Raw genomic sequence first — 12,405 nt, forward strand, 5'->3', positions numbered from 1 at the left:
TTTAAAACAGATGTCTCCCAGTGGCACCCTCAGAAACCTGCATAACAACGATCAATGTGTACTGCTAACTTTGCTCACTTGGCTTTTCCTACTTCTTCACTAGGCCAGAAACGCCATGAAGGCAGGCCCCTGGTGCGAGGGCCTGGAACACAGATGTTAACAATGTCAAGTGGACCCGGAGACAGGGTAGCACTTAAACTCTGGGGTGAGAGGACAGAAAAGGAGGTTCTGAGCTACTGACAGTCCTGAGGGCCAGTCTCGATCTCCTCTGGCACTGTGGAGTTCACGGCCAGAAGAGGAGCAACTGCTTTCTTTAGGTGGTTTCCGCCCTATACCATACACTCCGAGAATTCTTCTTTCATATTAAAAGCTGTACTGACTCCATAGAAATGGCAAAATAATAAGGCAAATCTGTATCAAATTCCGTTTTTTTAAAAAAACTAGGGTCTACTCCAACTTACAAATAATTTCTTCTCATCCATCCTACAAAAGTCCTGTATCGAGTAGGATTTTAAAACAGAAAATGTGTTGTGCTTCACAGAAAAACAAAATGAATGCATATGTATAGTCATAAATGCAGGTTTGCCAAAATAAAGTGAAAACAGGCTAAAAACAGAACTTCAAACCCATTAAATTTTGAAAGCTCAGCCCTTCTCCCCAGGCAAGCTGGGGGTGGGCGCCTGGCCCAGAGGGGAGGGCGAGGACAGGCAGCCTTTACCCTGGGCCCCGGGGTTGGCATCGGCGGCGTCCTCCCCACCAGCCTCATCTTCCTCCTCGTTCTCCTCCTCCTCCTCTTCGGCCTGTCCATCCTGGGCATCCGGGTTCTCTCCCACCACCGCGTTCTCGGCTGCTGGGTCAGCAGGCTGCTCGGGGGCAACATTTTCAGCACCATTTCCTCCTGCTGGAGCCTAAAATGACAGAAGAGCTAACGAACTAACGTGTCTCAGTCTCACTCTATTTCCAAATTGTGCTCTGCTTTCTTAAAAAAAAGGGAAAAAAAATTAGCTATCAAGCACAAACTATTAAAATTCAAAAAAACACTTCTCATTTTTTCTAAAGGCACCTGACCTTGCACCAACCTGGCATATAAAGATATGAATCCCTTCAGCGTCTATAGCCACTCAGCATAATCTGGGGATTACCATTTCATAAAGCATTGTAGAAGACTGCTTAACAAATCGGGCTATCTTGAATACGTCATTCTATACTCCCTCTTTGTAAGACATCCCCGGTCTTTAACGACCGCTTCAGGAATGAACATGTGTTTATTTATGCATCTATTTGGTTACATACATACAGATACGTAACTTAATTCTCAGTTATCAGTTAAGCATTTGAGGAAAACACATCTAACTTCTGCTCAGCAGGTAAGCTGCCCAGACAGACTTTCTAGTTCCCACATGCCTCTTCTCTGGCTCTTCCTGAGCTCTCCTACCTACACAGCAAAGACATAGCTGTACTTCATTCAAATACTCAACTCCCATGGAGTTGAACCTTCTAAAAGAACTGCACTAAATGCTTCAAAACATGCAGTACAACGATAAAAGTATTCATGCTGGATAAGAACAGTATCCTTTCCTTATAGTCCCATTTTTTATGTGTGGTTTTCAAAGGAGAAGTTGCACTCTAAATTCTGTAGAGAAAAAGGTATGGCAAAATTTGATGAACTCAATCTACACCCTTACAAAAGTAGGTCATAAAATGAAAAATTAAGTCGTGAATTATCATTTTGGGTATATCACAGTCAATTTTTTCATAATAAAATTTTATGAAGTGTACACTGTTTTCATATGTAAGTAGCTAATATTTGACATTTTCAGCCCCATAATTTCTCAGCAAGCAAAATACTAACATCATTTATATAATCTTAATGTCTCTAGCAAATGCTCTTGCATCTAAGCATGTCATCTCATAAAGAAAAAATAAAACTGCACAAGACTGTTATCAACAGGGTTCCAATTTTTCGACTTTGAGGACTATTCCTCCTGGGAGAAGCGAAGGTGGGCATTTTACTCACAAAGAAACTGATAAACAAAAAGGTAGGCAGCCTCCTTAATGTTACCCAGCGTGACAGGAGCATGTGCAGAAGTCTGTATCTGATCGTCCAGGCCTGAATTAAGCAGTTAACCCAGGCAGAGGGAAGGAAAGGGCACCTCACTATTCCCTCAATATTATTCCCAGTCTCACCAGAAAATGAAGAGGCAAAGTCACAGTAGCATTCTTTTGAGTTTTCACACACCCCTTATTTCCTTCCAAACCTTTTCACTATCCTGCTTTGCAATGAGGGACACAAGAGTCAAGGGTCCTGGAGGGTGACAGTAACTCCGTGTGCTGCCCACACAACGTGAGCTGGGGTGAGGGCGTTACCTCGTTCTGGGGGTGCCCAGCAGCATTGAAGGGCGGAGCGGCGTGCTCCAGCCACACCGGCGCTCCCCCGTGGACAATCTGTTCGCGCAGCCACACCAGGCTGATGAAGGCGCACAGTGTGCACGTCACCACAAAGCAACCCTGCAAACAATCCGCCAATAAATTGTCCCTATTAAAAAAAAATTATATACATTACTCCAAAGAACACCTAAAATTAAGAAACCACAGGTAATATTTCATTTTACAGTAAAACCTCAGAAAAGACAGCCAGAAAACTCATAATTCTCTGGATTAAAACCAGTTTCTCAAAAAGAATTATTTCTAAGGACGATGAAATTCTATTTATATTATAAGCTGGCCAAATATATTTTATCCATTTGTATTATATGTGTTTATATTTTAGTGGGCAATGAATAACATCAGAACTATACAGAAATTAGCTTTGCATCGTCTCTCTTTGAACACAGCTTAGAAACAGGAAGGTAAGCAAACAACCAAAAACAGCCAAAAAAGGCCAACTATATATACAATTTACTAAAAGAGAGCAACTCTAGTCAATCCTTACTAAGAATCTCCTTGTCTTTATTTTACACACAAGTTTAACAAACTTGGTTAGTTGATACGTGACCCCAACAAATGAACAGAATCAACAAATCAGAAAGGTGGAAAAGCACTTCCAGAAAGACCTGACGACAACGTAAAAAGATGGCCGAGAAATACTCAGTATGTGATGTGTAAGACCAAGTGTAACATACTTCAGAGACCTGTCACTTAGAAAGCAGATTAAAATATAAACCAAAAACAACAAAAGAACAAGACAAACAAATGAGAAACAGAAACTCATAGACACAGACAATAGTTTAGTGGTTGCCAGAGGGTAAGGGGGGTGGGGGGTGGGAGATGAGGGTAAGGGGGATGGAATATATGGTGATGGAAGGAGAACTGACTCTGGGTGATGAACACACAATGGGATTTATAGATGATGTAATACAGAATTGTACACCTGAAATCTATGTAATTTTACTAACAATTGTCACCCCAATAAATTTAATAAAAAAAAGCAAGCAGATTAAATTTTGATGCTAGATGCAAATACACCAAAAGTGTACGTCAGCTCCTCAACAAGCTCAGATAGACAAAGTATGGTTCCTTTATAATCGTACATGACAATACATGCAGTATTATAATACTGAAGACCTCCTTTGTTCTCTTTCTCTCTGGAGGAGCTTATTCTTCCCTAGTCTATGTCTGAGTTCAGAATAATTCAAAGATAACTCAAGAATCTTAGTGGCCTTTGGAAATCCACTGTCATTATGGAATGACTTTTTTCCTCCATGGAAAACCTGAGGAAGGGTCAATTTGGGAGATCGCGGCCTAGTAGCTCCAAACTCAACTGAATTGATGTGGCCCTGGGATATTATCTGAAACACACCCTGATTAAGAGGAATCCTAACCACGCTCTTGCTAAGGAACCCTCCGGATACTAACACTTTTACAGGGTTAAAACTTCCTCTCCTCCTCGTCATCAGCTGTAATAACGACTACTAGTTGGGGACTTTAAATGGTGACAAACTCTTTGTAGAGTCCTTTTCCCTCACCTTGAATCTGGGCCGGTATTGTGAACTGCCTGGACCAGTGATGATGTCGCCTAAGTCCTAGAGCCCAGAAGAGCTTGCTGGCTTCCACTCTCACCCTTTTAGGATGCTGCCCTGAGACCACCATGTAAAAAAACCCCGCTAGCCTTCTGGAAGATGAGAGGCCACATGGAAGAGAACCACGGCACCCCCGCTGGGGCTGTCTTAGGCATCCAACACCAGTGAAACACATGAGAAACTGAGGAAAGCCCAACAGATGAACTGACAAGCCGAGCTCAGCCCAAGGTGCTGACCTCCCAGAATTATGAGCAAAAAAAAAAGCTCACTGTTTGAAGCCATTAAGCTTTGGAGGACCGTATGTTTTAAAGCAATAGTCAACTGATATGCTGTGCCTAGAAATGACCGGAAGAAGTGAGCTACAGAACATGTAGTAGCTATGACAATATTAAGAATTGGAAGTAAATTTTCAGAAATAAAATTAATACTATAGGGAAAATAAAACATTACTCAGGAAAAAATAGGTTAGTATTAAGTATTTTCAGAAAAACTGGCTCAATTCTCCAAATTGTAAAAGGCAGCATGGGATTAGAAGACCAAGCCATGTTTACAATTTATTTTGACTGTCCCCAACATGCCTCTGGCATCCCTCCCATGTCACTGAGCAGTCAGTCTCATGAAGGCAATTCAGGTGACACACTAACCAACCAGGTCAGAGAGAAAAGGGGAGCCTGCCAACATAAGGCAAGCAATGACGAGCTTCGGTGATAATCTTATCATCCACTAACATAGTGCTCAAAATTTACATGTAGTTTTTACATAGATTTGTGAATTTCATTTTTGAACGGCCCACTCAAATCCCTGCAGCATAATCTTTCTCATTTTATGGATGAGGAAACGGGTTCGGAAAGGTCAATAATGTGCGCAAGTTCACCCAAAAACTAGCAGATGCAGGAACTTATTTATTCCAATACCAGGGTTCCTTCTGTTACAAGCCAGCTGCTTCAGTGATCACCTAAGTGATCACATCTGCCAAACAACCGTGTTCAATGGTTCCACCAACGAGAAGTAAAGGTGGTAGGCAAGTGGAGTACTACCTTGTTTGTCCAGCATTTTCGCTTACATGGCTTCCATGAACACCTGTTTTCATATAGCCAAAGCCTACCAATGTAAGATTTGGTAAATATTATATTTAGCCATTAACAACAGAAACTATTTAAAAAGGAGTATTACTCTGCTTTATTAAACTGCACAGATCGGAAATCAAGTCACCTTTTCTAGACGACTGAGATACTGACTTGCTGCTACTCTGTACTCTGAAAAACTTCAATGACATTTGGAATTTCAGCCCTGAACAAAATGGAACAGGATTGTCCTGTTTAACAATCTTTTATTTTTTTACAGATGTTAAAAAATAACTTTCATCACTCTTAGCAGTCACCCTTGCTTTTTTCTGACCACCCTCACTACTTCTAATATGCATCTTTATTTTACATACGATTCCTAAATAAAAGCCAGAGGTGAACTGTCATATACAGAGACTCAATGAATGACGGCTGAGCCATTGAGTTCTGATTTCCTTGCTTCTATACTAAGACTGTGTTCTGGATGGCTGAGATCAACATCTGATGTCTAGAAGTAGGAATACTGTCCTATTTCTTTCTACTCCACAACTTCTCAGAAGGTCTATATTTTTATACAACAGATTATCTTCTTACACCATTTCCAAACTTTCAAGTGTGTCAAATCACTGCTTCGCCTTTTTGTCATAGTGCCCTAATTTCAAGGCCCTTGTCTACTTCTAAACATTACTTAATCAAAGCTGTTCTTCAATAATGAAAAGAAAAAACAATTCCAACATAAATAAGGTTCAAATTCAAAACCTTTTATTTTATCTATGCCCTACAATGCCAAAGCAACAGACATAAATAACTCACCTGTTCTATCAAAGAAAAAAAAAAAAAAAAAAGATATATAACCAGCAAGTAGAAAAACCAAGTCACAGACACATCTAATGCTTCTAAGTATTTTCAACCATAATTAAAAATACCGGTGAAGATACCGAGACTTCAAATCCCCGCCTAAAGTCCTAATCTATCAGGAAGGTAGTGTGCTCTCCGGCTCACTTCTGGGCCAGCTGGCTTACTCTGATGGTGGTACACCCTGAGCGCTTCTGTTCCACTTGCCTTGACTGACACAGGGCCCAAAAACCTCAGGGCAGCTGGGCACAGAATAAGGTTTAGCAAATACAGGTGCAATCTTTTGCAGGCTTAATACGCTAATAATCTTGATATAGTTACTTTTTTATAGCATTTCTAATTCTGACATCAGTGGTAAATAAAACACATGTATGTCTTTCCCAAGAAAATGGAATTACAGTGCTTAATGTCAAACTAAGATACAGTAGAACGACAAGCTGTCCCTCCATTACAAAGCAGTTAAGACAGGTATGATTTATAACAAACATCATGCATATGTATGTCAGCTACTTCTGCTATAACTGAGAATAAGAGATACAAATTATTATTTGTCCTTGGAATAGGACTTTTCAAAATACAACAAAAATAAACATGTGGAGGAAAAACGAGCCCGCCTATGTCCCAAGGTTCCATACTCACGTGGACAGCATGTCCAGTGGCAGTGTCAGTAGTGAGCTCACGGAGCCAGTAAACAAGCACTTGTAGATGCGGCCTGCCAAAAAAGGACAAGACAGCTCACGGTCATGACTCTCACCAAGAACTCATACAGTCGCTCAATTAACAGAGGTGAGCAGAACACCATGATTGGCATGGAAATAAACCTTCAGTCTTCACAAGGCTGAGTCTCAAAACACTAAATTTAAAACAAAATGGTCATGAATATAGTGACAGTGAACAGTCAATTTTACACAGTAATGTTTAAAGTTTAGATTCTCTCTAGATTCACTTGCTTGTTTTTATTGAAAGAGGTTAGATGTCTGAAAAGGAAAAGAAATCTAAAGTCAAGATATCTCCAAAGTTATAACATGGAGAATTTTTTTAAGCTAGAATTCTAAAATCCATTGCATCTGCTCACGGAAATAAAGGTTTTCAGTTTAGGGGGTATACATTTTTGCAACAAAGAGGACTTACCAAGAGAGTATATGTTCCAATGCCATGAATAGTAAACTAACAACCATTGTTTTAAAAAACAAATTCAAGGATCCTCAGAAAGAGAAAATCTTAAATCTGGCCAGGAAAGGAAAAATGAAGTGTGGGTGAACACACAGCCACCGTCCCCTTAACCTTAGACAAGGCAGAAAGAGATTTGGAAATGAGGACCAAGAGGAAACAGCCGAAATTTTCTTTCAAACCAGAGCTTGTATATATTAGTTTAAGTTTTCCCAGTAGCCTTGTATCAGAACTTTTCAGTGACTTCAGTGGCTGTGTTCAAATGCCAACTCAAAATGGGATGGTAGGAAAAGATTCTATGTAATACAAATTACTTACATCTGTATACAAAATATTCAAAGCAAGTATGTTTGTAACAAAGTAAAACTGACAACAAACCATGTTTGTAGATAGAAAAATGAGCTCATAAATTATCGGCCTCCTTACTACAGAGTGCTATACATCCATTAAAAAATAAGGTAACTCACCATGTACTTACATGAAAACAGACATGGTACATTGCTAACTTAAAAAGTTACAGAATATGTATTGTGCAACATAATGTAGATTGTGTGTTTGTATGAGTATGAACAAGTCAGAACAGAAATCAAGCTTGTTAACTATGTTACTTAAATGTTCTGAGTCCTTACTTAGTTTTTGATCATTTGATCAACTGATTTCGGAGAGGTGTGTTAGTCTTCCACTACGACTGTGAATGCTCTCCATATTTCTAAGTCCTATTTTTTGATACATAAAAGTTCTTAAGTATTATTTTCTCAGTAGACTGTACCTTTTATTAATATGAAATATGATGCTTTTCCCCCATTTAAAGCTTTTCATCTTGAATGCCTCCTAGTAAGACCATCCCTGTGTTTTGTTAGCATTTGCTAACAAATCCTTCTACCATGAATCTGGGCTGCTTTGTACTTCTCTCTCATAGTGCAACACTTTTAAACATTCATAACTGTGAGGCTTTGTCTTGCAATAGAGACATGTAATCCCTTATGATGACAGATGTTATAACCTTATCCTTTCCTCTCTTTTACTTCCCTCCTCCTGCCCCCCGCTCCTATCTTTCCTCTTTTGTTGGACTTTCCAAATTTTATTTGTGTCCTACTCTTACTCTCCAGGATAAAACCAATTGTCTTATTTCTATTCTTCCAGCAGTTACCTTTAAGTTTTGTTGTGTTACTTTTTATTAATGTAAAATTTACATGAATCTTCAGTGTATGAGTAAATTTTTATATATGTATATATTCAGATAACTGCCACCAAATCACTGTTTCTCGCTCCCCAGAAGGCTCCCTCACGCCCTTTCCCAGTCAGTATCTCTGGCAAAGGTAACCACTATTCTGATCTCTATTACCATAGACCAATGTGGCCTATTTTAAAATATCACGTAATTGCAATAATACAATCCATACTCTTGTACCTGGCTTCCTTTTTTTCAAAAAAGTGAAAATCATCCATGTTATCCCATGTCACAATAGTCAGCTTTTCCCACTGGTGCCTGGTATCCACTGTATGGACAAACAACAATGTATCCACTCTACTGCTGGTGGGAGGCACTTAGGCGGTTCCAGTGTTTAACACTATTAGCAGAGCTGCTGTGATGATTCTGATACACACGTCTTTTAGTGGACACCAGGCTCTGGGTTCTGTTAGCTACATTCCCAGGAACGGAACAGCTGCAGCATAAGGTATTTGTAGTATTTGGTTCATCACTGGCAGGTACTACCCAAAGTTTTCCAAAGTGGCTACTCCCACCATCGTGTATGTGTGTCCAGAGCTCCAACCTTAAGAGACATGTGGGTCTGTCTTGTCTTAATTTGAGCCATTCTGCTGCATATACAGCATATCTTCTTGTGCATTTATTTCCCTTATGACCTGTAGAACTGAGCATCTTTTGATGTCCTTATTGGCCATTTAATCTTTTTTCCAGAAACACCTGTTCAAATCTTCTGTCCACTTTTTAACTGGACAGAACTTTCTGTCCACTTTTTAACTTGTTTGCCTTTTTCTGCTTTATAAGAGTTCTTTATATACTCTAGAAACAAGTCTTTTGCTCGATATGTGTACGGCAGATATCTTCTTTCACAACATGGTATGCCTTTCTCTTAAAGGTATTGAGCATGAATAAAAGTTTTTAATTTTAATTAAGTCCAACTGATCAGTATTTTTTTATGGTAATTCTACATTTTCTTTTAGAACTTTTTAGTCTTAACATTCATAGATCACGCTTCTGATCCATCTTGAATAAATTTTTGTGTGAGGTATGAGATAATGATATGGTTTATATTTCCCCATATGGACATCCAGTTGACAGTGGACCATTTATTGAAAAGCCCATTTTTCCTCCACTGAGCAGCAGTGGCCTCTGCTTAAAAAGCTCTCATTTCTATCCTCACCTTACAATTTCTCCCATGTTAAGACTGTCAAGGTTGTTATTAACTAAAAATTACTGATTACTGTAGATTAACAACTGTGACTTAGCTATAAGTATTTGTTCTTTTTCTTTGTAGCTCACATCTTTCTCTCTGATTCCTTGCTCCTTTTAGTAAAACATATTCTCAAACATTTTATTTCATAGTTTGAAGTGGTAAACTTTCTAAGCCCTTGCATCTATTGAAATGTCTGTATTTTGTCCTTCCATCTGAGAATGATTGATGGGTGAAAGATTTCAGGTTCAAAAATTTTGTCAAATTCTGAGGTTTCTGTCTTCTAATATTCAATTTGAAGTTTCTGCTGTTTTCTAGTTTCAGCAAAGAAAAAAGCAAAGCTGATTATAAGTCTGACACTAGTCTGATTTTCATTACTTTGTGGGATAATCTGGAAGCGTAACACCTATACACCACTCTACCAAGCACTGGAAAACTTTAGAATGTCTCTAGGTCTCTTGAGTCTCTTTCCTTTATCATGATCAGCTCTCTCTCTCTTTCAATCTAACAACTCCTATTATATCCTCATCTCCATTATCTCTTTTACCTTCTGGAGCTACTTACCAGACCTCAGTGCAGCCTCCATCGCTCAACTTTTCCCCTCATATTTACAGCTTCTTGTCTCTGAGTTACATCCTAGAGAACTTGCTCAATCTTCTAGCTCACTAATTCACTCTTCTAAGTACCTATATTGTGCTATTTGGTGTATCGCCCAAGATTTCATTTTTATAAATGATCAAGTTTATTTCATTTTAAGGAAACATGAGGGCATTACTTATATTTACATGTATTCAAAAATCTTGTTTGCTTTTAACTCCTAAGAATCCTATCTATATACTCTGGCACCATATATTCCCCTCCATGCCTTTAAGAACAAAGAACCCAAAAGGTTATCAACCAAGGGTTAGTGCACCAACTTCCCCAAGAGCGCATGTATTTGAAAGATAAGCCTCCCAATTATTCAGGTCCATTATATATGTGAGTGACTCCTAAAAGGGGGGGGGGGGGGCGGAATCTCAAAAGAATTCATCTTTTGCAATCCTTGAAAGCTGCTCTAGCACACTCCAAGCAATAAAGTTCAAGTTCCTTTCAATTATGGTTTGATTTTGCTTTTTCATTTCTTTCATGAACTTTCATTATTAACCTCTGTATACTTTATTTTCCCCCCTTTTTCTGCTCCCCACCACCCCGCCACTCCGGTTTAAGCCAGTTGTTTCTCAGCCTAGTTGTGTAGGACACAGCTCCCTGGCCCATGCTGGTATTATGAGCCTTGTGCTCCCCTGGCTGATGCAGTAGGTCGCTGGTAGTCAGTCAGCTGCCCACAGCGTCTCACAGCAGCTGTCGCCGGCTGCCGGCCACTCACACTGGTCACCGGCTGCTCCGGGCAACCCACAGTAGCCCACAGCAGCACAGCAGCCCATGGCAGCTCACGACCTCCAGCTGCTCACGGCAGTCCAGCTTCAGGGAGAGCCACTGTTCACAATCTTAGCGGTAGCGTTAGGAGCACAGCGCTCCAACCACCTGAGCCAGCAGGCCGGCCCTGTACGCTGTATTTTTCTTTCCTACATCCATTCAAGAAACTGACCTGTTGAAAAATACTTCTTAATTCAGATGAATAATGTTTTGTAAGTGAGGCTTTCCTAACATATGACACTGTAACATCAAAGAATTAAACATCATTCGAACAGAAATACAATGCAATATTACTGTATAATACTAAATAGTTACACAATGTTTAAATAACTCTAACCAGAGAAGAAATAATACTCACATGCTGTAAGAGGAACAACTCCCAACCATGCGAAGGCCACAAGTGTATAATGAAACCAATATCGTATTGCAGTGCCAATACTTGTAACCAGCCCAGCAAATATATCTTGGATTGGAAGCCGTGAAGGCATATCTGGAGAATAAACTATTAAAGAAAATAAGTGCATATAATTTCATGAAGATTTAAAAATAGCCTAATTCATAAATATAAAACAGGCATGTAGAGCTATCTTAACTTTCAATATTTGTATTACACTTAAATATATTTTATTTAAAAAGTTAACCAAATACTTATAATAATACCACATTTACCGAGAAGTCATTTATAGAGCTAATCATGTGAAATGTAGAAGCCAATACAAACGGCCTCTGAGCAGGAAAAAGATTCAAGGGAAGTCCACCTCCCTCACTCATAGCCATGAACTTCATGCAAAACCAATTTACATATACTTTAGCATTCAAAAATGTCATCTTCTGGTTTCCCAAATTATAAAAGATCAGATACAGAAAAAGGAATAAAAGGTGAAGCTAATGACAAATCATTAATAACAAACCTTCCTTCAAATACAAGCCTTAGACACAGCACTCAAAAAGCACAACAGTCTCCAGTGGAGCCATTGTATGCGGGAGCAAACAGCCCACTGGCATTTGTTAGCCACCATCCCCTAATTTTAACGTAATAATCAACATTCCAAATGGTAAATTCAGGTCTTTCCTACTCTCTGCAAGATGTGGTACATTCAATACATTCAGAGAAAGAGGGTTTGCCATGTTTTACAAAGATTTCCTTTTTTAAATGGTTCCAATGAAAACCACTGCTCTACCACAGGTTATCTCCCAAAGAAAGAGGAGGAATAAACGTCTTTCTCCAGTGAGGCCAAAACAAGGAATTATGATATATAAAGTTTTAAAATCAATGCCTAAAGTTTATGAGAGCACTATCGCACAATGATTTCTAGCTACAAACATGAAGGAATAAACAATTAACAAACAGCAACGTTTTACAACATACCCACAGAGATCACTTACTTTAAGAAGATACTTGATACATAAGAACAAGTCATTAAACCAGTAAATAGATTTTGAGAAACATGAAGAAAACAACATATG

General features: G+C 39.1%; 1 protein-coding gene across 1 annotated transcript in view; it reads right to left on the minus strand.

Moving 5' to 3' along the window:
• MARCHF6 (membrane associated ring-CH-type finger 6) overlaps nucleotides 1-12,405 on the minus strand; it is a 61,091-nt gene that overhangs the window by 31,510 nt on the left and 17,176 nt on the right. Inside the window, exons 4-7 of the mRNA XM_074329077.1 lie at nucleotides 11,297-11,440; nucleotides 6,578-6,650; nucleotides 2,368-2,536; nucleotides 719-908 (exon numbers count right to left, since the gene is read on the minus strand). Of these exons, the coding sequence (XP_074185178.1) occupies nucleotides 719-908; nucleotides 2,368-2,536; nucleotides 6,578-6,650; nucleotides 11,297-11,440 (576 nt within the window). The remainder of the gene's footprint in view (nucleotides 1-718; nucleotides 909-2,367; nucleotides 2,537-6,577; nucleotides 6,651-11,296; nucleotides 11,441-12,405) is intronic.

This window comes from Rhinolophus sinicus, linkage group LG03 (assembly GCF_036562045.2).
Source record: "Rhinolophus sinicus isolate RSC01 linkage group LG03, ASM3656204v1, whole genome shotgun sequence".
NCBI classification, from domain to species: domain Eukaryota; kingdom Metazoa; phylum Chordata; class Mammalia; order Chiroptera; family Rhinolophidae; genus Rhinolophus; species Rhinolophus sinicus.